We start from the raw sequence: 27,838 nt of genomic DNA, 5'->3' as shown, positions 1-27,838 counted from the left end.
GGAAAGATGCCATGGGGCTCGAACATTTCCCCCCCCCCCCATTCATAACTGAGGCAGCAAGCCCAGAGGTGCGGGGGCTATGAACTGCCAAGCCCTAGAGGTGCCGGGGCTCAGCCCCGGCACAAATTAAGCGCCGCCTGCCAATCACTCCAGTGCACCGGGTCCATCCCTCTTTTTACTGCCTGCTGATCTGTCGGTGCCCCAGCTGCAGCAGGCCCCTCGACATCCGAGCCGCCGCCCGCCTTCACCACGACGGGGCGCGCACGCCGCGGCCCGCGAGCCCCAGCGGCTCTGAGCAGCGCGGCGCGGCGGGGGCGCCTGGCTCGGGAGCGTGTCGTGGAGGCCGCAGCAGCAGCAGCTGCGGCCAGGGGCTGGGCGGGCGCTTCATGATGGGTGAGTCCGGGGACCCTCCGCGCCCCGGGGGGCGAGCGGGAGGGAAGCGGCAGCGCCGGCGCGGGAGCAGCCGCCGGCCTGCGGCGTTCAAGGGGAGGGAGGCGGCCGCAGCTCCGGGCTGGTCCTTGTGGACGCCGCAGCAAGTTGGACTCTAGCTGAAGGGCCCGGCGCTGGCTGTCAGTGCCGGGGCCGGGGGCGGCGCTCCGGGGAGTGGGAGCCCCCCTGCAGTGTGGGGGCCCCCCTTTGCTTAGTGCGGGGCATCCCTGGGGCGGCTGGCAGAGAGCCCGGCTCCCGGGGCAGGGGTTGTGCCGTGGAGTCGCGGGGCTGGGGAGCCTTCTGGCAACAGGCGGCTTAACTCAGGGACGAGCCAGGAAATCATGAGGGCCACACCTTCACCCCAGGACCTTAGGGGGTCTGACAGCAGCTTGCAGGGGTCAGAAGCCCTCCCATCCCTGATTGAGCAGGGGCGTTTTGGTGCCTGTCTGTCTTCTTCAGGGCGTTCCATCCTTGCCCCAGCAGGGGACCTCCCCTGCTCCTGGTTGTTTCAGGGGGATCAGGGCAGTTGCTGTCACTCCACAAATGGGATCGCAACGTCCCTGCCTTTCGGAATTCTTGTGATGAAATATTGTAGCAGGCAGAGTTAAGTGCTCCAATTAGGGTGAGCAGATGTCCCGATTTTATAGGGAAAGTCCCAATATTTGGGGCTTTTTCTTATATAGGCACCTATTACCCCCCACTCCCATCCCGATTTTTAACACTTGCTCTCTGGTCATCTTAGCTCCAATTGAGGGTGGTTTGTGGCTATTTGTATATGATCTACGAGCAAAGGCAGCATGGCCCTGTGAATAAAGCAGATTGATTATACTGAAAAATCACTTAGAAAACGAGACAAGCACGCTATTGCTTCAGCCAGTTACTTTCTGCCCTATTGATTTTGGGCTGCTGTTATGAATTCTAGGTCTCTTACCCTCTCCATAAGCAAACACTGTGTGGAGTATATAAATAGCTCACTTCTCTGCTGCTGGAGGCACTGCGCCACACTTCCTGCTTGTTCTCAGCGCATGCACAGCAGCTCCCTTACTACTGCTGGAGTCCCAGCTCAGAAAAAAAGGCACAGAGACGATGAACCGTTTCTAACTGCAAAGAAGAAAGGAAGAACAATAGAGGGGGTGCAAAAAAAGAGGGTCTGATTGACTCCCAAGGGGCGCTGTGCTCTCAGAGCTTTTTCTGGTGAGGCAGGAAAGCTCCAGCTTCCTGTGTGTCCAATGCCGAACAAACACCGTATGCTCAACAGTTAAATGAGCCTCAGATCTGTGTGACAGGAAAGTGCAAATACCGATGTGAAGGAATCTTGCTTATTCTTCATCAGAGGAGGCATGCAAATTGGAAAGGGAGAGGCAGTGTGAGGCAATTAAGACTCTAACCTCTTTCCCTTGTCCACTGTTTTACTTGAAAAAATACCAAATGTGATGTCTTTTTGAAACCCTGATGTGGGAGAATGTAAGCTGCTTCTGTGGAATAGCTGCAGAATTCAGACAGCGTATGCAGAACAGGAACCAGCACGTACCTTCTTCATACTGGACTTTTATTGAGATTTGACTACTGGAAGAAGTCCATCTTTTAACAGAGACTAATGGTTTAGTTTCTTCTAGGATTGTCTGAGCTCTGTATTCCTGATGTTTCTCCTCTTCAGATACTGTAAGCTAGCTGCTCAATATGATGGAGTCCAGAAACCAGAGGATTCTGAACCTTGATGTACCATCAGTCATTTAAATCATTATGTAAATCAGTGACCTGTTAAACTGGAAAAAACTACTCTTAATCCAGCTGGGTAATATAGCATGACATTCCTTCCTTCCCTGAATAGAAAAGTGAAGGAGGCTGATCTTGGCACTGAGGGAGGGGCAGAGTACTGTGAGTGAGAGCCACAATTACAGTGAAATGAAACTAGCGCTGCCAGTATATTCATCATTACCATTGTAAACAGCTAAGGTGGAGCAGCAGATCTGGCAGGAGGCGGAGTCACTTTTTGATTCATTTCTCTATTCTCTCTCTCTCATTCATATATACTGATCCTGCCTTTTCCTGTAGCCTTTTAATGTGCTGCAGCGTTCATTGCTTTGATCTTGTCTCCTTTGATTTCCTGTCAGGGCTGACCCCTAAGGATGCTTCAGGCCAGAGTGAAGTTAATTGTAACCGGAGATGACTTTGGCTACTGCCCAAAGAGGAACCAAGGAATCGTGGAGTGTTTCCTGGCCGGAGCAGTTTCCAATGTTTCCCTTCTGGTCAATGGCAGCGCTGCGCCAGATGCAGCACAACTGGCGAGAAGGTGAGCTACTTACTTTAGTCCCCTTCACGTGCAGCCTCTGCAGGCCGTACGAGCAGAGCCCAGACTGTAACGTTCAGTGAATTCATAACATTTATAGCCAAATGGAAAAACTCAACTTTCCCAGACTTTGGCAGGAAAACTAGAGCTAGAGCATAGAGAGACAAGGTGGGTGAGGTAATATAAGTTATTAGTCCAACTTCTGTTGGTGAAGAGAAGTTTTCGAGCTTACGCAGAGCTGTTCTTCAGGTCTGGGAAGGTACTCAGAGTGTCACACCTTCTATTTAGTTGTAACATCTTGTTACATAAGAAGTTAACACGTTGCAAGAGTCCATTCAAGGTCAAGTGGGCAGTAATTTGACTGCAGTTGTAGGACAAGGGAGGGTTAGTGGATTACAGATTGTTGTAATGAGCCATACATTCAGTGTCTATCCAGTCCATGATTTTTAGTGTCTAGCACAGTTATGAATTTAAGCTCTCCGGCTCATCTTTTGAAGGTGTTATGCACATTCACCAACAGAAGTTGATCTAATAAGAGATATTACCAACCTGACCCACCTTGTCTCTAATATACTGGGACTGACACAGCTGCAACACTACTTTATTAACATAGTCAAACAGTATACTCATCTGCAAACGTTACTCTAAGGGTACGTCTACACTGCAGTTCAACACCTGCGGCTGCCCCGGGTCAGCTGACTCAGGCTCGTGCTAAGGGACTGTTGAATTGCAGTGTAGATGTTTGGGCTCAGGCTGGAGCTTGAACTCTGTGACCTCCCTCTCCTGGGATCCCAGAGCCTGGGCTTCAGCAGGAACTCGAACATCTGCACTGCAATTAAACAGCCCCGTAGCCCGAGCCCCACAAGCCTGAGTTGTTTTTAATTGCAGTGTAGACCTATCCTAAATGGTTCTGCTTTCTCTTAGCCACTACTTTGCACATTTTTCCCCCTCACATGTATGGGGGGTGGAATAGAGATTATACTGATAGTTATTTCTTTCGTTGTCACAATCTGGGTTTGTTGGTCTCTCGCTTTCCAGAGCACTTCAAGGGACACCACCACGCTTTAAAAAGCAAATGGCTTACTGAACTGCTTACACCCTAGATTATTAGAACTGAATGAATTTTAAACATCTCACTTATTTTTACTATTTATGCTGTTTGTTTACTTTTTGCATTTCACTCAGCTTGGACACTGAAAATAAACTAGCGGGTTTCACTCTCTCTGGTTCTCAGACACTAGCACAATTTTGCAACGTTTGGGTTGCAAGCCTGTGCAATTCCAACCAAAAAACCATAGTTTTTAACAGTCATGAAAGCATTTTACTCATATTAGGTTTTGTAAAACCATTAATAAAAAACACACACACAAAAAGAAGTTTGGGGTGTCAGGTACCTAACTTATTTTATATATTCCTGATTACTGCAGGGGCTCTTTAAGAGATGCTGTCACACTTGGCTCTGTATCACATCACACGGTATGTTCAGGGCTCCTGGACTAACCCAGCAAATCCTTTAATATGAAATATTACTTGTAACTCATTTAGAAGGTAAAAGCCAGCTTATACCGCAGCTCCAGACTGAGAAGTACTTCCTGAAACAGTGAGCAGCTCGGTGAGCTGGACCTTGAAAGCACTGTGTAGACTAAAAAGCGGGCTCTGCTGGGACTCTGAAACCTTGTGTCCCATTTCCCAAGTCCAGTTGTTCACGGGTGACAACTTTATATTGGGAACTTCATGCTAGTTCTCAGTGCACATCCGAAGCCGCCTTTGGAAGAGGTTTGGATATGCTTGGAGGCTGGCATGTGTGTTTTGCATGGTGTGTATAACTGTAGTCATATTTTAAAGACAAGAATGTCTTCAGTGAATTTGACCATCAGGGAAGGGGCCCAATTGGCAGCCCTACAGACTGATCTTCTAGCAACAGATCATAGGTGGCACCAGCGCAGGTTTCCCACCATCATACATCAGCCCTGAGCTAGGGACTTTCTCTAAGGGAAAGGCCTCCAGGCCCCTTCAGTCCATCGCCTCTCTGCCTACAAGAGACCAGTTATTAGTGGTAGGTTTGTCTGTTGTTAGAAATGATATGCCACTGTTGACAGGAGAGCAGATCAGGCAGAAGGAAGTGTCAGGGGGAAATGTAACCTAGAGGCCTGCTTATTAGTAAATCAAAAAAATCATGTAAAACAGTGAGGTTAAGTGAACACTTTCCCAAGATACAGCTATACCATGAAAAGCTTTAAACCCTGGCACTCTGGTAATAGTCTACTATGTATAACTCTACTTTCAAGCCCTACTCTCCGGCAGGTTTTTAAATATAGACTCCACCTGGCCTAGTTTCTGATTACTTACACTTCAGTATTCAGAAAGTAGACCATGTGAGTGCAGTTTTAAAAGGCATGACTAAATCCAGGTCACAGCATTTATACTGTCAGCTGACTAAGTGTTCTAGAGCAGGGTTGGAGGGCCATTTGCCAGTACAAACTACAGCCCTCCTTTCCCCTCCCTTATTTTATTAGCGCAAACAGGGATTGTTTTGGATTCTAAACGTGTGAAATTGATTTAAATCACTTCTGGGAAAACAAGCTGGGTGGCCTGGGAAACATTTTAATACGGAATAACTGTAGCCCAGGTCTTGCAAACACTTACACATATGAGTAACTTTAAGCAGCTTTGGTAGTCCCATCTAATGCAATAAGAAAAGGAGGACTTGTGGCACCTTAGAGACTAACAAATTTATTTGAGCATAAGCTTTCGTGAGCTACAGCTCACTTCATCGGATGCCTGTAGCTCACGAAAGCTTATGCTCAAATAAATTTGTTAGTCTCTAAGGTGCCACAAGTACTCCTTTTCTTTTTGCGAATACAGACTAACACGGCTGCTACTCTGAAACCTGTCATTATGCAAGGCACTGCATTTAGCCATATGGAGTGGAAGTCTATCAGGAATGCATAAGATGAAGTGAGCTGTAGCTCACAAAAGCTTATGCTCAAATAAATTTGTTAGTCTCTAAGGTGCCACAAGTACTCCTTTTCTTTTTGTGGATACAGACTAACACGGCTGCTACTCTGAAACCTATCTAATGCAATGTTATTCATATTCATAGATGTTTGTAGGATCTTATTGTTTATAATGCTCCAAAGTGTTAACTCCCAGAGGAGAGCCAAATTCAGGTACGTTTTTGCTTATTGCCACAATAAATGTAGCATCTGATTATGTAAATGAACCCTTTTATCTGTCTCTGCTGATTGAGATACTAGCAGCTCTAATATAAAGGCTCAAGCCAGCTTTCTGTCAGAAATCTGATTTTAAACAACCCTGAGGCTGTGACCTTCTTAAAGTCCTTAGTGAATCCTGCACCAAAATTTTGACATCCCACAATGCCAGGTGAAGGAAATCCCTATTGTCTGAGTGACTCTCTCGTGTTTGGAGATTTTGAAGTTTAAGCTTTACTATGAATTTTGTGGCTTTTCAATGCTCTGGCTTTTGGGGAGAAAACTACAACATTCTTTCCTGGGTTCCATCCCAGCCCACGAAGTAACTGGCAAATATTTGCAACCTGAATTCCATAGTGAGGTTTTCAGCCTGAGAATGGGCAACAATATTGGTGAGGCACTTACCCGTTTTGAAATTAGCTTTGGATTTAGAGAAGGAGCCTTAAAGTAACTGCCCTCAAATTTATCAGATGCAGGCAAAGCTTAACTATGAATACAAATAAATGAGGGCTCTTCTCTCTCTCAGATATCTCCTTTCACAATGACGTCACTTCTTAAGCATCCCATCCTGCACTGAAATGGTAGGAGTAAAAACCCTTCTGATGGGAATTAGTTTCTTTTTGTGCCACACTATGGATTTGTCTAAATGAATACTTAGGTCATGGCTAGCTGGGGTGTGAATGTATCCTGCTGCAGACTGTGTGTCCGCAGCCATGCAGTAAGAGCTCCGTAGTGCACTTTGATCTATCGTGGTTTGACACAGGAGTAGATCAAAGTACACTAGGGAACTATTAGTGAGCGTCAGCAGGGTTCACATGAAACTTCACGCATAGCAGATTCACACCCCAGCTTGCTGCAAACTAAGTATTTGTTCAGACAAGCCCGGTGATGGTGAAGTGTGTGTCATCCTAGACTTCACTTCACCACCACTTTGCTAGGCCTCCTTTGGAGCACCATAGGTTGCCTTATGCTGTGGTTGGGTGACTCAGCAGAAGTAAGACAGCAGGAATTAGCTACTATAAAGCAAAACAAGAGACTGTAGAGTGTGGCAAACAGCAGCAAAAAAAATAAAAATACCAACTCCCCCGCCAACTTTCAACATCCGGATGTAGATCTTTGTCTTCCCACAGTGTCCCCTCTCTGGCTGTTCTCCAGCCACTCATATAGTCCCTGAGCCCCCATGCAAGGAATACCAGCATTCAGCCTTATTTGCTGCGGAGCTGTACTGCATGGCCTCCTGCCTCAGAAAACTTTGGGGGAAGTCTGTGTGCAGGTATTCAGCATCTGCAAAAGTCTATAGTGAAGTGTTGCTCTAAGATGCGCATGGATCTGCACACATTCCTTAGTGTTGTAAGGAACAGTGAGCTTGGGTGAAACCCCACTGCAGAGAAGCAGGAGCTGTCAGTGGCGTCTCCGGGAAACTGCTATACCCTGCACTTTGACAAGAGGAGCTGCTTCAGCCATCGGTAGTTCTGAGTATGGAAGTATTTAGACAGTCTCTGTCCCAGGCCATCCACAATGGGGACAGATGACTTGTGTTTTCCCCCAAGCATCTGCAGCCTTTGTGAGCCAAACAGCCAGCACATAATTAGTCCCATGCACAAGGCAGGGCTGCCCTGGGTAATGTTAACTTGCAGCGCCTTTGCAGTCAGAAATTGTGCAGTGTTGAGATGGACAACTTGGCAAATACCAGGTTTCCCATCCCTCACAGCATTGCTTTGCAGATTCCACCCTCACTTTCACTGAATCTCTGGCTGGGATTATCAATTCCAAGGCCACAAGGGACTGCTGTGATCATCTAGTCTGACCTCCTGTCTAACACAGGCCATGGAACTTCCCCAAAATAATTCCTATAGGATATCTTTTAGAAAAACATCCAATCTTGATTTAAAAATTGTCAGTGATGGAGAATCCACCACAACCCTTGATAAAGTGTTCCAATGATTAATTATTGTCTGTGTTAAATATGTACACCTTATTTCCAGTCTGAATTTCTCTAGCTTCAACTTTCAGCCATCAGATCATGTTCTGTCTTTCTCTGCTAGACTGAAGAGCCCATTATTAAATATTTATTCCCCATGTAGGTACTTATACACTGTAATCACATCACCTCTTCGCCTTCTCTTTGTTAAACTAAATCAATGGAGCTCCTTGAGTCTGTCACTATAAGGCATTTTTTCTAATCTCTTAATCATTCTCGTGGCTTTATTCTGAACCCTCTTCAATTTTTCAACGTTGTTCTTGAACTGTGGACACCAGAACTGGACACAGTATTCCAACAGCGGTCACCCAGTGCCAAATACAGAGGTAAAATAACCTCCCTAGTCCTACGTGAGATTCCCCTGTTTGTGCATCCAAGGACTGCATTAGCCGTTTTGGCCACAATGTTGCCTTGGGAACCGATGGTCAGTTGATTATCTACTCCATCCCCCAAATCTTTTTCAGATTCACTGCTTCCCAGGATAGAGTCCCTCATCATGTATATAAGGCCTACATTCTTTGTTCCTAGATGTATACGTTTACATTTAGATGTAATTAAACACAGACTGTTAGCTTGTGCCCATTTTCGTAACCGATCCAGATCACTCTCTATCCGTGACCTGTCCTCTTCATTATTTACGTCCCCAATTTTTGTGTCATCTGCAAACTTTATCAGTGATGATTTGATGTTTTCTTCCAAATCATTAATAAAAACGTTAACTAGTGTAGGGCCAAGAACAGTGATCCTTGCAGGACCCCACTAGAAATACACCTGTTTAATGATGATGATTTCCCATTTACAATTACGTTTTGAGACCCACTAATTAGCCAGCTTTCAATGCATTTAATGTGTGCCATGTTAAATGTATATCTTTCTAGTTTTTTAATCAGAATGTCATATAGTATCAAAGTCAAATACCTTATATTAGTCTGTAAGTCTGTTACATCAACACTATTACCTTTCTCAACAAAACTTGTAGTCTTACAAAAAAGAAAAAGATCTTGTTAGTTAGATGGGATCTGTTTTCTATAAACCCATGTTGATCAGCATTAATTATATTACCCTCCTTTATTTATTAATTGAGTCCCATGTCAGCTGCTCCATAATTTTGCCTGGGATTAAGGTCAGACTGACAGGCCTACAATTACTCTGGTCATCCCATTTACCCTTTTAAAATATTGCACAACATTAGCTTTCCTCCAGTTTTCTGGAACTTCTCTGGTGTTCCAAGACTTATTGAATATCAACCCTGACAGTCCAGTGAGCTCCTGAGCCAGCTCTTTAAAATTCTTGGATGCAAGTTTATTTCAACTCGTTGATTTAAAAATGTCTAACTTTAGTAGCTGCTGTTTAACATCCTTTGACGTACTAGTAGAGTGGAAATAATGTTATCATATGATATGACTACGTCATCTGTTTTTTCCCTAAATATAGAACAAATATTTATTGAACACTTCTGCCTTTTCAGCATTATTAATGATGATTCTATCATTTCCATCTAGTAATGGACCAATACCATTGTTAGGATTCTTTTTGTTCCTCATATGCTTAAAAAAACTGCTTATTGTCCTTAACTCTGCTGGCCATACATCTCTCCTTGTGTCCCTTTGCTTCCCTTATCAGTTTTCTAAAATTCCTAGTTTCTGATTTATATTCATTACTGTCAACTTCCCCTTTCTTCCAGTTGTTGCGTTTTTATAGCTGCTTTCACATCTCCTCTAAACCAGGTTGTTTTTTTAAATCAGTATTGCCTTCTTCCTCAATTGTGGGATTGTGGCTTTTGGGCATCTAGTAAAAAGTGTTCTTAAACAATTCCCAATTTTCATTCGTATTTTTCTGATTAAAGTCTTGGTTTGCACATGGGAAATTCCTTTGCATATGTGGGGTTTTATACCACTGTTGGGGTTGTGTTCAGGTTTTGTCTCACAACACTTAGCTTGTCAGTTTTCAGTACTGCTTGGCTTACTTTGTACTGCTCTTCTTTGTTCCATAGCTCACAAGACACTAGTCTGCAGCCATGTTTGCAGGTTTTAAAAAGCTGAATAAATACAACCTCAAAGAAATAAGATGCTGGTCTAGTAGTCTGAAAAGAAATATATAACCTGAATGCCCCTGGGAGTCAACACATACAAAGTTTGAAACATCTTTTCCCCTTGTTAGGCCCCTCATTATATCCTGCTCTGAATCTTGGCTCCCAGTCTAATGTGGCACCTTCCATCATGCCCCAGCTGAAGACACCTTCACAGCAGCTTATTGGGTGTTCTTGCAAAGTTATATTAAAAAAGCACAATGAAGCCCGGCTTAAGACAGCCACCCAATGGGCCAACAAAACTTGGTTGCCTGATGTAGACAGGACTTTCACTGAAGGTCAACTTAGTTCACACTGGAAAGCTTGGGGGACGTTTTAAAGATACCTCTGAAGACAAGGCTTGCCTATTGGAAACAGCCCTGAGTGCAGGTTTCACTGTATCAATCACCCAGTGGGACATAAAAATATCTAAGGAACTGAGGTACACTTAAGGGGAATTCCCTGCCCCCTCTGCTGGTTCAGTGGGACCAGCTGTGTGTTGCAGCAGGTTTGTGGGTGATCAGAACAAGGCCAGGATGTTGCAAGACTTGAAAAACAACTTTAATATCTTCTTTCTCTTAGCTCGTTGTGGGACACTCGTAAAAAGATTTATTGATCACCCTGAATTGCAACTCCACCAGTATCACCAGCATTCCATAGGAATGGAGACTTAGATCTGCTACGGTTATTTTATTGCCCTTCATAGATAGATTCCAACATCTTATCCTTGCTGGAGATAGAAGGGCCTTTTAAATGCTTTCCACAGTATTTTCTTCATTCTTTTGTCAGTTCAATGGTGACTGAACATCAGTGTCCCTTATCTCTTATGTGCTGCTTAAACCAAAACATTTGATGAAAAAAATGAAACATTGTGAAATGGAAGTTGATAGTCTTCCCTACTCTCATTTGTTTTTATAGCTCAGATGTAGAATGTTGGTTGCACAAACTCTACCGCATCTGGGTACATTTAGAAGAAAAATTTGAACCAAACCACATGTAATTGCCCTCTGTTTTCACTTCCTTTCCCATCAATGCTAATTGCAAAATGTGTTTGTAAACAGTGACTTCATTCTGATCCTCCTGCTTGACATTTACCTAATCTGGAAGTATTTCTGCTGCTCCCTCCACACTCTCATCTGACTGCTGACTGCATCGCCCTCACTTCCTTAGTGAGCTGTGATGACCCAACCATTGAATGAAGGGGGGGCTGCACAGTATAAGGCCTTGTCTGCCTGCGAGGTAGTGTACTCAGCCTCTGGAGCACCCTCTTGGATCAGGGTGCAATTCTGGAAGGGGCCCTTGTCTCCAGTGCCTCCTGGAAGCTGTCTGCGTCTCACCAGGTCTCTTGTGGCTCAGCCCTCTGGCCAAGTCATAAAGTTCAGTCCCCTTCTCGGGTAGCACAAGGTCCAACTGATAGTCCAAGCTAAATGTCCAAATAATAATTTTTTCCTCCCTCAGGCTCCATTGCAATGTTTCTATGGGCCCTTCCTCAGGTCTCCCTCCCAGGAGCCTGACCTGCTCCTGCAGAGTTCTTCCTTTGTTACTTCTGGTCTGAGCAGGTTTTCCCTCACTGCCTGCCTGCCAGGTTCCCCTAGACATCTCCCTACTCTTGTCAGACCTAGCTTAGGACTTCCCACACAGGAGCCTAACCTACCCCCTGGGGCCCTTCTACCTAACTTTGTCCCTGGTTAAGCCCTAGCTCAGAGCTTCTACCCACACAGGTGCTGGACCCTGCTCTGCAATCCACCCTCCCCCACTGAACTCCTAGCTCTGCGTAAGTAGCAGTTCATGATTCCCTGCAGCTGGGATCACTAATGATCATTAAATGGCCACATCACTATCAGCCAGGGGCTAGCTACTATGTGACAGAGAAGGCTGAGCCTGGCTTGCCTTGAGGGCCAGCCAGTGACCTTCCCCTAGATAGGGTTTATTGGGATAGCTATTCCAGCAAACCCTCCTACTGTAAGTGCAGCGTATACCAGCAAAAGTGTGCTTTTACTGCTGTAGTTTATTTCATTCAGGTAATTGGTATCCGATTACTCCAACAAAAGAGTGCTTTTACCAGTATAGCTTATACAAGCGCCCCACATGAAGTTACCTATACGGCAAAAGGACATTTTTTGCATCTGCTTGAGGGCTTTTGCCAATATAAAAGTGTCCTAATAAAACTACACCCCTAACCAACATTACTATACCAACAAAAGTTTTTAATGTAGCTCAGACCTAAGAAGCCTTGTCTCTGTATAAAAGGCCTTGGAATCAGAAATAATGGGAAGAAAAACAAGAACAAGATGCATGACAATTAGACGTGTTCTTTGACCAGCTCTTGAAGTTTGCCAGAGGGAGGCAGTGACTAACTCTTATGCAACAAACTTTTTTGTGTAAATGTGTTAGATGGGGTGGGATCTGAGTTACTACAGAAAATTCTTTCCTGGGTATCTGGCTGGTGAATCTTGCCCATATGCTCAGGGTTTAGCTGATTGCCATATTTGGGGTCGGGAAGGAATTTTCCTCCAGGGCAGATTGGAAGAGGCCCTGGAGGTTTTTCACCTTCCTCTGTAGCATGGGGCATAGGTCACTTGCTGGAGGATTCTTTGCTCCTTGAAGTCTTTAAACCACGATTTGAAGGCTTCAATAGCTCAGACATAGGTGAGAGGTTTTTCGCAGGAGTGGTTGGGTGAGAGAGATTCTGTGGCCTGCAGTGTGCAGGAGGTCGGACTAGATGATCATAATGGTCCCTTCTGACCTTAGTATCTATGAATCTATTTGGCAAGCTGAAATCCGGAGGTGCTTTGCTGGCACAAGTTCTTGTAAGCATTGCATGGCATAGCATGGCTTTCCCTGGTGTCAGACACTGATATTTACGAACGTGACATCTGTATGCAGATATTTCTATCTTCATCATGTCACCACTTGTAATAAAAGCTGACAAGCCCAGCCAGCTGGTGGTTTCCAAGGTAGGGATATAAACAGGATGCAAACAGAGATCCATTTACTTATAAAGGAAGAGAATAGAATTCACCCAGCAGCACTGCTATTCGATGACATGCAGCTTAAAGCAAGAGCTCTGTGTAAGGGCCTAGGAAGATCCTTTCAAGATTCCCAGCTAGGAATTCAAAACAACTGAAGATACTGGTCTCTAAGAATGAATCCCAAGTTTTGCACTGGGCCCAGCATATGGCTGGTCAGGACTTGGAGTCAGGAGACAGACATGTTCAGAAAGCTGATGGATCTGTTAACAACAAGTTTAATGCAGTTATGCATGAAGCTCCCAGTAACCAGAGATACTCAACTATATTCTGGACTCAGCATTTACTGTGATTGCGGATAGGTCAATTGTTTCAGCAGGAACATTTGCTTAGAGTACTCACACTGAGAAACAACAGATCCTTGAAAAGGAAACTATTCCAGTGATTCATTTGCCTGGTTTATTCCCCTCCCTTGTTTGCATTTCCCACAAGAGTGCATTCTCCTCTCTCTACCCCTGATTTGGATGATGGTTTTTGAGAACACAGCCAGTGGGCTGGCTTTGACAGTTACCCTTCACTCAGGAGAAGCTGGATGCTGTCCCATTATTGAGTGCTGACAATATGCTCAGTGTGGTACAGAACACAAAACAGACTAGAAATCTGCCCCAAGCAGATTACAATCAAACAACTAAATCCTCCTTGCCTGATTCCTGTGGATAGCCCCATTGGTTATTTGTCATGGTGTGTGTCCGAGTTCACAGAAATTGTGTCTTTTTGGCTTTGTTTATCACAATTTAGTTAAACTCTGATGCTGCACAGCTGTTGCCTCTCTCTCTATTACTCAGAGATTATCAAGACAATCTTGTAAACATACATTTGCAGGTCTCAGTCAACTGATCATAGAATTGTGATTGTTGCTTAACACCTTGGGTAAAATTGATTTAGAGACCAAGCCCTGGTCTACGGGGGGTGGGTTAGGGTTAGTTGGACAAGTTATTGTCTGTGTGTGTCAATCAGTGCAGAGAGGATAACAATCCCTCCCCTCCTTTGTAAAGAGCCGTGCAAGAGTAAAGTATTGCTACTTTGTAGGTGTGAGACGTTATCTGCCCCAGGCTGGAAGTTTTCTTCTAGGGAAGGGTCAGGGTTCATAGAATCATAGAATATCAGGGTTGGAAGGGACCTCAGGAGGTCATCTAGTCCAACCCCCTGCTCAAAGCAGGACCAATCCCCAATTTTTGCCCCGATCCCTAAATGGCCCCCTCAAGGATTGAACTCACAACCCTGGGTTTAGCAGGCCAATGCTCAAACCGGTTGTCCCTCCCTGTTCCTAATGGACGTGAGTCTTGGGGATCCTCCCCACATATCTCAGCTTTCACCATCCTTTTCCGTTTGTATAGCTCATCAGTGGCTAGAGAGGTTCCTTTTCAGTGCTGAGAGGCACTGCAGCCTGCAGAAGTAATGCCCATTGGAGGCCGCTCCTATAGACTTCAGTGCCCACTGGGTCAGTGTTCCCTCCATACACCTGTACCCCACTGACCTGGATGAAGCGTGCCTGGGATCAGGAACAGAACCCTGTCTCCCTCGCAGCAGTGCAGATCGCTGCCAAAATGCTACTTTTGCTTGTGTTTTGCATCCAGTTTAATAAATGTGGGAGAGTATCTGTCCCCAGCGTTGGAATTGTTAGGAACACCATCCACTGCAGAGCATCTGTTGCTGAATACATGCAGGGACTCAGCATTAAATGGCTTATGGTATCCCAAAGAAAACACACACAGGTAGGACAGGAAGATGACATGTTATCAATACCCCTCAGAGGACTATAGAGTTAGAGATCTACAAGAGCAGAGGGTCAATCCCTTTGCCAGAGCAGAATATAGCTCCTCAATAGAGGACTTACCAGATCTTCAACTGATCTTAGCCAAAGTTTTGGAACATGCTCTGAAGTTACCTCAAAGCCTCCTTTTACCATGAAAACAAGCCCAGCTCTCTTAACCTTGTGACTTCAGCATATCTGCTGAGGGGAAGGGAAGCCAAGAAGCAACAGAGTTGGGAGCAGGATGTGCTCATGGATTCCCCACGATCCAGGGGACTGTCCTTTGTATTCCCTATGGATCCAGTGGCCTCTATGGCAGTGGTTCTCAAAGCCGGTCCACCGCTTGTTCAGGGAAAGCCCCTGGCACGCCAGACCGGTTTGTTTACCTGCTGTGTCCACAGGTTCAGCCCATCGTGGCTCCCACTGGCCGCGGTTCGCTGCTCCAGGCCAATGGGGGCTGCGGGAAGGGCGGCCAGCATGTCCCTTGGCCCACACCGCTTCCCACAGCCCCCATTGGCCTGGAGCAGTGAACCATGGCCAGTGGGAGCTGTGATCGGCCGAACCTGCGGATGTGGCAGATAAACAGACCGGTCTGGTGCACCAGCGGCTTTCCCTGAACAAGCGGCGAACCGGCTTTGAGAGCCACTGCTCTAGAGCCTTTCTTCAGGCTTTCCCTCCCCGACAACTAGAAAACTCCCACATGGCAAACCATACAGAATATCCATTGTAAGTATTCCAGCCCCATCGAGTGCCCTGTCACGGGGAAAGATCAAACCCCATACGCATCGCTACACCAGGGAATGGTAACGAAGTTCCCAGGTAGGTTCAGCTGGATTGGTATTAACTGCATTGGGGCCCTTGTGGAGAAGGTTCTCTGGCTCCAGCAGCTGTTTTCAGCGCCATGTCAGGTAAATGTGCTCAGAGCATGTGGCTGGAAACAGCTGCTGGAGCCGGAGCCCTGTCCACACTAGGGCACCCAATGTAGCTGACACCAGTACTGCTGCCCCAAGTATTTTAAAAGTGGGGCTTATGGAAGTCAGGACACACGGGGGAACCCAGGAGTGGGGCTGGCTGGCATGTGGAGTTTTGAAATAATAAGTTCACTTTTGCCAGCTTTGTTCTGGAATCCATCATGCCCGGGAGTTCCTACTGCCCTTTGCAGCACCTACGTGTAAAGGTCACATGAAAGGTGGGATTTAAATGGTTGCAAACCCGACCGTTTTAAGGTATGAAGGTGCAATGGCAAAGTCCCTCAAAGCGGCCACTCAGAGGCTGGTAGTGCTCTAACGCGGCAGCCGTGTTGCAGCAGAGCTAGTGAGAAAGGCACTATATTAGTCCCCCACCCCTTCCTGGGTCTACAGGAGCCCCAGGAATAGGTCTGGGAGGCGTTTCAAAGCAGAATTCAGCCAACACAGAAGCATTTCCAGAAGCAACAGAGAAACAAACAACATATCTGAGCACTTGTATTCATTGTAGGGGAAACCATAATAAACACTGAGCAAGAAAATGTAATTGCTATGCAAAGCATTTCAGTAAATTACATTTTAAGAGATCTGCTGGCTTTTGTTAATTTTCAATCCAATTATTAAGTCAGACCCTTGCTGTTATTTAAGTGTAGGCTTTGCATTTATCCTCTGCCAACTGTCTGCTGTTACCATCCTTCTCTAATAGAGAGAAGTGCTAATTCGTACAACACCATCCATGTTGTTCAGTCAGCAGTTGTCCTTGTACATAAACAGAAGATCTGGGCAGTGTCTGTGATCACAGATTCAGCCTGTTGAACTGAGTTGCCCTTAAACTCTGGGGTTTCTTACCATACACTCGTAGCTTGCACTGTTACCATAATATCTACTGTATAGGTGTTATGTACTGTCTATAACTGGATTTTATCAAAGGGCATCTTAAAAATAAGCTGTCAGGCAAACCTGGAATATCTCGTAAACAACGTATTTTTAATGTAATAAACACCATCTCTGGATGCATTGTCTATGAAAATACCAATGAACTGCTGTCAGAAGCAGGGTGATGAGGGCCAAATTCACTACAGTGGAGTTACAGCAGGGCAGAGTTTGGCCCAAGATGTTTCATTGCTTCTGTTCCTACCATTGTGTCGCACAGAATCAAAGACATTTGAGGTGGAAGGACCTATTAGATTGTCTCCCAGCAGACAGCACAGGAGTGATCCCTGGAGAGGATCTGCTCTTGTTCAGCAACGTGCTCTGCCTCGCTTTCCAGAGGAGCAGCAACTCTAAATTTCATGGTGAAAAGAGACTCTGAAACCCCTCCACATAAATCCAGCTCCTTACCTAGGACCTCGCCTACTGGCTACAGGAAGGTGAAACTTAACCAGCCTTTTGTTCATATTCTAGGCATAACATTCCAATAGGTCTGCACGCCAACCTGTCCGAGGGCTCTCCTGTCAGCAAGGCACTCGAGAAGAACTCCTCCCTGCTCAACAAAGACGGATTCTTCCACGGAAAGATGGGATTCAGGACAGTTCTAGCAAAAGGTCTCCTGAAAATGTCAGAGGTGGGAGAAAAAGCAGCTGACGCTACCCAAACACTTTCCATAGACATAACTTTCCCTAGAATCATTTTGCTTTATTGCTCATCCATAGATCATGTGGAAAGCTTCTCGAGGTCAGAGCTCAGGGTGAGCTCCAGGATTAACATGGCCTGTGTTGGAGACTATTGTCTTGTAGTTGGAGCAGGAGCCTGGCAGGCAGGCGCTCTGGGTTCTACTCCTAGATCTGCCTTGTGACTATAGGCAAGTCGCAGCGCTTTTCTGTGCCTCGGTTTCCCCACATGCGGCTATGTTATAACCGCTTACCTAAGTGGATGGGCTTTTACAGGAATTGTTGTTTATAAGGTGTCCTGAGATCATTGCATGGGAAATGCAATAGAAGCACTTATTAGGATTAATTTGCCTGCTGAAAAACTGTTTGATTCTGATAGTTATCAACTTGAAGATTCAGAGTATGTTAAACCCATTGACTTGGTGGGTTGGTGCAAGAGGTTTTCATCTGTGTTCCAACAGGATTCTGGTAGCAAGTCAGAGAAGTTTTGTGGCTTCAATCTTGTCCCCAGTGACTCTTTTAGAACACAAAGCCACCACACAATTTAACACCTCTGGGTGGATCTTCAGGAGAGGCCCAGGAGCGTAGTAACATGTGCTAAGGTGCATGGGTGGGTCAGGGTAGGAATCACCCACACAAGGGCTGGCCAAAGCCAAGAGCCTTCACTTCCCCGTTGTTTGCGAAGAGCTGCGCATTCAGCCACGGATAACCACATTCATGGAGAGGCTTCCCTGCGAACCTGGCAGTGGTGCCTGAAGGCCCTGGCCAGGACAGCCCCGTTGCACAGACTGAAAGGTCAGCAGTGCCTGCTTCAAAGAGCATACAGGGATGTTGGGCTCAGATTGTCAGAGCTGAACGCCTGTTTCCCATTCACTTTAATGGGAACTGGAAATCCAGCTCCCTTAGGTGGCTTTGACGATCTCACTCTCCATGTATAGCCCGCGCACACAGGCTGTGCTCTAGGGGCCTGATCCTAGAAAGCTAATGGGAACCCAGGGCCCTTGGCAAATTACAGAGTAGAGTCCAGGGTTGGCTTTGCTGCCAGTTGAGGGTGCTCAGCACCTCCGAGGAGCAGGCCCTACAAGAGTAATAATGGACGGTGTCGTGGATGGGGCGGGGTGTACTCCAGTGAATACCTTGTACCAGACATCTCCTATTCTCTACACTAGTGACAACTCTCCCTCTCTCTCCCCTCTCCCCCCCCCCACCCCACCGCCTGCTGTCTTCATTATTTAGGTGAAACAGGAGCTAACGGCACAAGTTGACCTCTTTCGTGAATTGACAGGTCATGTCCCTCATCACATGGACGGACACCAGCATGTTCATGTTCTCCCAGGTAGGGCGGTGGTGATATTCCTCCCAGCCCCCCAGAATTAAGGATAATTCTGCTTTGAGGGAACACCCCCCCACCCCACCCCCACTCTCGATTTGCTGAATGATCTGTTCAAACACAAAGGTATTTGGTCAAGAACTATAACATGAAATGTCCCCAGCCAGCACGAGAGGAAATTATCCTTCTTGTGCCTGAATCAGCTGCCATTTAACTTCCCTTTCGCTGCCTCTAACATTGAGGATCTTCACAGTCCTAGAATGGCAGCTTCCCTTCCAGGGCTGACGGTTCAGAGCAGGGTTTTCCTCTACTAATTCCCTGCCCCCGTCACAGTTGGAGTCAAGCGGGGGACGGGCAGCTGACTGGCCATTCTGAAACTCAGAGCGTTAAAATGCTGTTGGGGGAGATTTTTGTTCTTAAAATTGTTTTAATTTTGTCAATAACTGGGTGTTTCTTTCCCCCGCATTTTATTAGCATCAGACATTTGAGATGATTGTGCTTAAAGGCATCACGACAAGAGAAGAAGAGACCCTTTAATCCTTTGCGGGGAGGGATGGGGCAGAATGTACAGAAATACAAATGGCAGTTAGGTGACTGACTACATTTTGTGCCTTTGAACATGTTCCCTTCTCCCCCCGGATATCTGTGCTGGGCTCTCCTTAAATGGCAAGGCTCTCTGGCCTGTGCTATGCAGGAGATCTGACTAGCTGATCATGAGGGTCCTTTCTGGCCTTAAATGCTCTGAATCTATGAATCATTCTGACTCCCTGCCCAAAGCAGCAGTTGTTTTGCTGCCATTCACTGCAGCTTTCTGATCTCCGCAGCACATTTCTTATAATTGAGTAGCAGGAATTGCACACAATACATTTAGGGCTCCTATGTTTCTCCCTCTCTGCTGGGCACAGAGGGGAGCAAGTGGGTGGAGAAGGATCGGGGAGAGATTTGTGGGTGGGAGGAAGGAAGCTGTGCTATACCATCCTATGCCCCTTCCTGTCACATACATGCAGTGCAGAGGTCTGTGTTCAAAGAGGCAGGTGGTCAGTCCAGTCAGAGAGGAGTTGGGAAGACATTTTATGCTGCATGTTTCCCAGACATGTCTGGATAATAGATGCTGAGAACACCCAGGGAAATTCAAGCTTTTGAGTGGAGGGTGGAGATTTCCCTGGCTTCCCTTCCAACAGAACAAATCAAATGCTGCCTGTTAATACTTAATTATAATAATAAAGAGCAATAAATATAAGATTTAATTATAATAGGAAGAACTGATCAAATTACGCTTCCAAGCGGCCCAGGCCTGGTGAGAGAAGTTGTTGTACTGATCACACAGTCGTAGGAAGATTTTGTGCAGCAGTAGGAGGTGCCAAAGCTCCTGAAGTGCTAACACCAGAGCTTTGCATGCAAACACCCAGAAGTATATCATGCACTTTGGGAGGTTTCAGCCAAGCTGTTTATCCACCATAGCTGTGGTGCTGGCTTCAGGGAGCAGTAAATGGAGTACAGCTGCTGACAAGACTGGAGAGGTTTCGGCTTCTGCTAGTCTCCCAGGACAACAGTAATTGATCAGCTGCGCCTCACTTTAAGGTGTACATTGGGAGATCTGGCAGTGGGCCACAGAGCTGCTATTTCAAGGGTGAGGAATTTGAAGCCCCAGCTTCAGATCAGTTCAGGCCCCACTCTTCCAGCAAGTCTCTGAGAATCACAGGGCCTGACTGGAGTCAGCTTTCACCCGTCAGCAGAGATTCAGATAGAGACAGAGCCTCATTCTAGGCCAATCAGCTCATTGCAGCAAAAGAAAACTTCCCTGGAGGCTGGTGATTTTAGAGCAGCTCGGTGAAATTGACACATAAAGGTGCACTCAGAGCCAGCTTCTATTAGCAGGGTCAGGATGTATGTGAGTCGCAGGAGCTCAGGATGGATACGTCCTGAAGAGCCTCCACTGCAAAATCCCATGTTAGCAGATCGTATTAAAGCTGATGATGTCTTCAAGTACAAACAGCCCCTAATGCCAATAATGCTTTGTATTTGTGGAGCACTTTCCATCCAGAGATCTCAGTGTGCTTTATGAAGGTGGGGGAGTATCTTTATTCCCATTTTACAAACGGGATCAGTGGGGCACAGCCAGTGCACTGGAACCCTTTTAATAGTGGGGATGCTGAAAGCCAGTCCCTTTACCCCTGTCCGTGCCTCCCTCCGCCCTGGAGCTAGGACAGGGAGCAGTGCCGTGTCTCCGGGAGCGGGAGACCCAGACGGGGCAAAAGTCTGGGAGTGGGCATGGGGCCAGGAGCGGAGCCCCGGGCACAGGGCCTACAGCTGGCACCCCGTGTGCGGGGCCAGTAGCAGAGCTCCGGCTGTGGAGTAATTTTACCAGGTGCTGATGGGATTCTTTGGACACTGTGCTTTGTGGGTGGGAGGGAGGTAAAGGGAGAGGGTCTTGGGACGCCCCACAGGTGAAGACCCTTTCAGGGGGAGAAAGGCTATGTGGAATTATATTTTTCAATTGGAAGGAAAAGGGGAGCTGATTTCCTAATTACCTAATTTCTACCTGTAAATTCTCTCTGGCTTTTCTTGTAGAGGTTAGACGTGTGTTTGCCCAGGTGTTAGAAGAGTATGGGATCCAGTATACACGTGTGCCAGTAGAGCCAGGCCTTCACAGCTGTGCGTGGATAGAGCCACCTCTAATGGACTTTTATCTGGGAGTGGAAAAAGATTCCCTTGACACAGTAGATGTGTTTACAAGACATGGAATAAGGTAAGACAGACACAGCCATCGCATATATACATTAAAGAACTCAGATTTTACCAGTTCTTGATGTTCTTCATCTTCCCACGCAGAACATTACAGAAAGAGAGAGCAGGCATTGTCCTACCTCAAAGGGACAGTTTCTGTCATGGTTTGTGTGTCCTTTGGACTCAAGGGCACAGAGATAAACACTAGGTTAACTTATAGGAAACACCATCTTGAATCAGGTAATTGGCCTGCAACTGCTGCTGATTTATAGCCTCCCACAGCACCAAGTGGTGGTAGACATGCAGCACTGCAGTCTCCCACTGAGACATGAGGGAAAGTGTAAATACCAACTTCTGTTTGCAGTGCTGTAGCCATGTCAGTCCCAGGATAGGAGAGAGACAAGGTGGGCGAGGTCATATCTTTCATTGGACTAGCCCTCTGTTGATGAGAGAAACAAGCTTTCAGCTTCAGGACCTGAAGAAGAGCTCTGTGTGACCTCTCTCTCACCAACAGGGGTTGATCCAATAAGAGATATGACCTCACCCCCCTTGTCTCTCTGACTTCTGTTTGTTCATGTCTGTTTTACTTCCACTTCTCCATCTAGGCTCCTGTTGGCCAAAGGGACAAACTGTGATAAAACAAACACATGCAAAAAAAACAATAGTAGAGAGGTGGAGGGAGACAAAATGGCTGAAGCCAAAGGGAAGCAGAGCGAGACCCATGAAACTGATCTCTAGCATCTGTGCAGGCCATTCAAACCAGACTTCTTAAAGTGCTCCAGCCATGACTTTGTATAATTGGTATGACCCTATGTTTATTGTGTAGTAATGGTGGTTATGTCAAATTCCATCAGTTTACAATTAAAAAGACTGAGTTGCTGTCAGTCCTGCAAACTCAGCCTGAAATCTGAAAGTCACATTGGGGTCTTGCCTGCTTATGCACCATTCACAGTAATACAGATTAAAGCAGTCACTCACTCGACATTCTGGTGCTTCCGGGAGCAGCATGAGCCCACCCCTGCTGGCATCACCTCATGCGTCCAGTGCGTGAGGTCCCACCACACAGAGGAAGCTCCATCTTTAAGAGCTTGCTGCCCTGGCCCCATCAGCATAATCTTGTACAAATGGTGCATTCAAGGTCATGCCACACAGGGGTGCTATTTTTAAGAGCTGGAGGGGGCGGAGCAGAATCCCTCAGCCAATACCGAACAAAACCACATCCAGTTTTGTCCCAGTACCAGACGGGACAAACCTTTCAAAAAGAGGACTGTCCAGTTTAACACCAGACAAGTGGCCTTCCTAGGCCAAGTTCTGTCCTCAGTTATACCTAGGAACTTTATTGTGTTCTAATTCTGCACTCCCTTACACACATCGAACCCATTTGGGATTGCACAGGTGAATCATCAAGAGTTTGGCCCTGCAGCTGGAACATAGTCAACAGTTCTGTTGCGAATGCATAAGAATGCATTGCCTCTGGCTCCCTGCCTCTTGGGTTTGTTGGCTCTTCAGTACTAACTGTAGTAAAACCCTGTAATTTTGTCCCTAAAGTAAGCAAGCATGTCTCTGCTATGCACAGGGGGGCAGATCTGTTAGCAAGGTTTCCCATTTTAGAGTCAAATTTAAGCTATTAGAGGTAACTATAACCTGAAACTATGATTTACTCATTTTAAAAAAATGAAACTTTCAATAAAAACACACTATTTTCATGTATAGTAGCAAACAATATCCTGCATGGTCACCACCCTTCCTCCCCACATTCTAAGGTGGGTCTACAGCCACAGGGCCCCAGCAAGAGCCGTACCATGACACATTTAAACATTCTCCAGTGGGACTAGGGTTGACTTCATCGGGGCTCTCTGTGGGAGCAGGGTCCTCCCACACCGAACAGCCTGCAGGAATGGAGCCTTTGTTCAAAAACTGATGTGTAAAATGCCGGTGCTCTGTGTTGGCGTATGCTAATAATGAAAGGAGGAGTTACCCTGTTCAGTGGTAGTTGTATTTGATTTTATTTTGTATTAAATATTTACACTAACAAAAGATCATGTGAAATTAACTTTTTTTTGAGAGTCTAAGGCTACAGCTAAGTTTCATGCCTTTTGTTCATATTAGTTTTTGTATCCTCCCCCCAACAGGTGGGCTGACATTTATATCGGTTTGAGCACCATGGGCAAAAGCATGTCTGTCAGCAACATTCAGAGCGCCATTGATACTGCCGTGGCGGCTTCTGCCACCAAGGAAAACTCTCTGATGACTCAATTTTCACCTCAACATCAGCAAAGCAGAACAGTCACAATTGAACTGATGGTACATCCAGGGTACCCCACTATTCCACCTGTTGGCGGCTGTGGAGACGGACCGGATGATTTTTCACAGTCATGGGAACGCTTGCATGAACTCCAAACATTAATGAATCCAGAGTTGCAAAGCTATTACAAAACAAGGAACATTCAACTTTGTGCATTTAAAGATCTTTAAGCAAGAGAAGCTAAATATAGCTTGTGGCGGAGGGGTGGGGGATCTGTCGCTGATCGTATACCTCTCGTTAACGCAGAAGGGAACTGTGAATGGACTGGCAGCAGCCTATATTGGCAGTAATTTGAAATACCTGGTTTCAGAGTAACAGCCGTGTTAGTCTGTATTCGCAAAAAGAAAAGGAGTACTTGTGGCACCTTAGAGACTAACCAATTTATTTGAGCATGAGCTTTCGTGAGCTACAGCTCACTTCATCGGATGCATACCTGGACTCTCCATAGCACGTAGCAGCAATATCCCAGCCTGTATCTCTCTCATTGTCATCAGAGTTGTAAAACACCCCAGCTGATTGGAAAGTGATGGATTTCCTGTGTGTAACATATTCACGCTCCACCCCAAAATTTAACTTGAAAGCCAAGGCCCAACTGACAGACTAACAATTAATCAGTTCCTGCAGATGCTGCAATAGCAGATCCACACATGGCTGACAATCACGTATCAACTTTTGGAAGATTTTGTGTGTGTGAGGTGGCAGCGATTAGTTGCAAAAAGATACATAGCCCAGACTCAGCTGGCCCGGGGAGGCTGATTTTTTGTCAGCCTAGTAGCCTTGAGCATTCCCCTTTTTAAAGTAGTTAAATAGTCAGAAATTACTGTATTTTTCTTTCATTTTTTTACTGTTGCAGCTTTACTCATGCCTACGGAAAAGGAATGGTCACTGCAGGCCTTTTTTTTTTTTTTCACTAAAAGTAATCAACTCATGCTATTAGCCTTCTGATGCCTTCAATCATACTCCACACAAGTAGCTGGATGCAGAGTTACTGTTCTATTTAAGTAGGCTCTAGGCATTACGCAGTCGAAAGAAAGTCATTTTAATGACAGCACTTCCAGACAGGCTTTTTAGATGACTTTACAAGAACAGCAACCATTGACCCATTAGATAGTTCATGAAGAACGTTACCTGTAAAAATCCTACCATCGCCTGTCAATACAGCATACTCTTCCCTTTCATGAGCTAGTTCCTGTGATGGCCACTTACTGTAAACATGAAGATAGTCTAAGGTCTAGAGGGAGCAATGACAATGAGAAGGGCAAAACAAAACTCTGATTATCATCAGTGCTTTCTAATTTCTCCAGTTCCTGGCACCATTTGCTACAGTTCTACTCCAGGTCAGTTTTCATTCATCTAGTACTTTCTGAAAAATCCTCCTTGAGGTATGTTTCAGAGTAGCAGCCGTGTTAGTCTGTATTCGCAAAAAGAAAAAAGAGGACTTGTGGCACCTTAGAGTCTAACCAATTTATTTGAGCATAAGCTTTCGTGAGCTACAGCTCCGATGAAGTGAGCTGTAGCTCACGAAAGCTTATGCTCAAATTAATTGGTTAGTCTCTAAGGTGCCACAAGTACTGCTTTTCTCCTTGAGGTATGAGATTTTTCTAAGCTTAGTGTATCCAAAGTGTAGTTTAATGTCTCAGTGTTGTTCAGCCATCTTGGATTTATAAAGAGATGGAAAAATGCACTTCATCCCAGCCTGACCAGTATTTTTCCCCTTTTAGACAACGCAAACCTCATTTTAGCACAATGCCTTTATTTTTATAAAGTCTTAACTGTTTGAAGCATAAACTGTAGAAAAATCAAAGTCTACAACTGCCCAGTCATACCAGGGCTGTGTGCTCAGAGGGCATGATTTTTTCCGTGATTAACAGGACCTCACTGGCCTCAGGTTCCTAACCAACTGGGAACTTTCTTTGTGTAAGGGGAAAAAACCCAAACAAAACTAACATTAATGCACTATTAAGATTGCTATATCAAGCACCTTTCAGGGCAATTCCATAAATTTAGATTATGCCACAATATTAATTCCAGATTTACAATCTGTATTGTAATATGTACGTGGTGTACAATGTGGGTGAGGCAAAATTACAAAAGAAACCAATTTCTGGAAGTGCTCGATACGTCAAACAACTTTACATTAATACCAGTCTTTACATTTAGTGGTAAAGTTTCCAGGTTACTGATTGTGATAAAGTAGAATAAAAGAACAAGGAATGGAAGAGTTGCACTCAGCCATGAAAGAATGAGATTGTAAAAGTGCTGTTAGAAGTATGAGTGCCACCTAGTGTTTGATGATATGTTTTTCACATGCAGTAATATGCCTGGAGGCACTGTGGATTATCTAATACTGGATCGCAGATTTTTACACAACATGACCTTGTTTTATTACATAATTTTTAACCTTTGATTTATTCTCATGAGTACTTACTATGAATTTTCTTTGATCACACAATCATCAGAACATCTTCTCTTTTCATGTACTGTACTACTGTTTGTGCTCATTTTCTACTTCCTTCACCCGCACTGAACACTGTGAAATCAGCATGAGTGGCCTTAACCGATTCAGTTCTGTACTGTGAATATTAGATAATTTTGTAAATGTCCATATTTTTAAATAAATAGGACAAAAACAGGATTTCAACAGTCAAATGAATTGAAAGCACTTTCAAGTGGAAGTGTGAGTAAAGAACTCCTCATTTTAAGTACATGGACTTCTAGCTGAACTATTTTTATGTAGGTTTCAGAGTAACAGCCATGTTAGTCTGTATTCGTAAAAAGAAAAGGAGTACTTGTGGCACCTTAGAGACTAACCAGTTTATTTGAGCATGAGCTTTCATGAGCTACAGCTCACTTCATCGTATGCATCCGATGAAGTGAGCTGTAGCTCACGAAAGCTCATGCTCAAATAAACTGGTTAGTCTCTAAGGTGCCACAAGTACTCCTTTTATTTTTATGTAAATAGGGAAATGATAAAGTGCTCTGAGAAAGTCTTGAGAGATATGAAGATCACAAGAAGAATACTCAACAAACCAACGATAAGCTTTCCCTGTATACAGATATTTTCAAAATTCAGTCTGTCTAAAAATAAATCATGCCACAAAGCCTTTGAGAGCATTTTTATTACAGATAGCAGAATGGAATTGCAGAAAGCCTATACCAATACTCTTGGGTGTATAGTTTCACCAGTATGCTGTAGTTTGGGGTTTTAAACTGGATGTTTAGAATTGAGCATGGCTTAGAGAACCAGATAGGACAAGAGCTTGAATTCCTGAGTTAACACAGGACTGGCTTAGTACTCTTCATTTGTCTACTCCCACTTCAACCATACAGTACACATACTTATTTGGTCTGTATCTTTTGCAAAGAGAGTCACCTATAAGTAAAAGCTACTACTTGTGTTTCACGTCTTGTGGTTTGGGTACTGGACTATAAAGAAAGCAAGAAGAGGATTGAGATTAATATTTTCTTCCACCTAACCCCTACACATAAAATTAGATAATAGGCACGACCTTGCTATAGGCTGATGTGAATTTGAACTGCAGTTCCTGGAATTATCCAACCTCTTCAGTTCCCTTTCAGTGGTATCTAATGGCACCAATTCACATGTATGCAGCATTTATCCTGAGAGGTTTACAATCAGAAGGTATATTCACTTTTATATAGAAACAAGAGTGACAAACAGGTGCTACAGTTTTTATAAATATGAAAGGATAATTTGGGCAATGGCAAGTTTCCATGCTAACAGACGTGATCAAGAGGAGAGAAAAAACAGTGGGCTATTTAGGTATCTGATGCAGAAGTTACACACACTTCAGTTTGACAGATAATTTGGCTTTTTTTTTTTTTTTTTTTATTATGAATCAGTGAGCGTGAATGAAACAAAATCAGTACGAACTTTCTGCAAATGAAGACACAAAGATGAGAAAATTTGGTAATAGACAGTGCTCTCACCAAGCCTGAAAACACTTAGGAAATGCAAGTTTCCTTAAATAAGGTGACCATGGTTTAACTTTATTTACCTGCCAAAGAATCTGTCTAAGAATACTTAAACATAAAAGTTCTTAAGGTCCCTCACTTTTAAAATGTTTTACTTTTCAACAAAGGTACTGGGCTGTCATTCTTTATGCTAAATTCTGAAT

General features: G+C 45.0%; 1 protein-coding gene across 4 annotated transcripts; it reads left to right on the top strand.

Moving 5' to 3' along the window:
* Nucleotides 1–182: 182 nt before the first annotated feature.
* Nucleotides 183–26,803, top strand: YDJC (YdjC chitooligosaccharide deacetylase homolog). Of its 4 annotated transcripts, XR_006285969.1 has the most exons (7): nucleotides 244–393; nucleotides 2,544–2,722; nucleotides 17,132–17,291; nucleotides 18,574–18,673; nucleotides 21,239–21,416; nucleotides 23,527–25,081; nucleotides 25,288–26,803. XR_006285969.1 is itself a non-coding variant. In XM_037878414.2 (6 exons), exons 2-6 carry the CDS (start codon nucleotides 2,559–2,561, stop codon nucleotides 23,867–23,869), a joined length of 945 nt encoding a protein of 314 aa, XP_037734342.1. In that variant the 5' UTR covers nucleotides 183–393; nucleotides 2,544–2,558; the 3' UTR covers nucleotides 23,870–26,803. The 4 variants fall into 4 exon arrangements, 2 of the variants coding, with proteins under 2 accessions (XP_037734342.1, XP_043385231.1); XM_037878414.2 differs by having other exon boundaries at nucleotides 183–393; nucleotides 23,527–26,803; XR_006285970.1 differs by lacking the exons at nucleotides 23,527–25,081; nucleotides 25,288–26,803 and adding an exon at nucleotides 19,142–19,257 and having other exon boundaries at nucleotides 21,239–21,367.
* The last annotated feature ends 1,035 nt before the right edge of the window (nucleotides 26,804–27,838 follow it).

The sequence above is a fragment of the Chelonia mydas genome, chromosome 15, assembly GCF_015237465.2.
Source record: "Chelonia mydas isolate rCheMyd1 chromosome 15, rCheMyd1.pri.v2, whole genome shotgun sequence".
In the NCBI taxonomy this organism is placed as follows: domain Eukaryota; kingdom Metazoa; phylum Chordata; order Testudines; family Cheloniidae; genus Chelonia; species Chelonia mydas.
The sequence above is the reverse complement of the archived record's forward strand: the minus strand, read 5'-3'. Positions and strand labels throughout refer to the sequence as shown.

Bases quoted from the DNA above. Each gene is read 5' to 3' on its own strand.
- YDJC (XM_037878414.2), top strand. From the start codon at position 2,559: ATGCTTCAGGCCAGAGTGAAGTTAATTGTAACCGGAGATGACTTTGGC. The intron at 17,292-18,573 runs GTGGGAGAAAAA...TTCATTATTTAG, and splicing joins GTCTCCTGAAAATGTCAGAG to GTGAAACAGGAGCTAACGGC. The intron at 18,674-21,238 runs GTAGGGCGGTGG...CTTTTCTTGTAG, and splicing joins GCATGTTCATGTTCTCCCAG to AGGTTAGACGTGTGTTTGCC.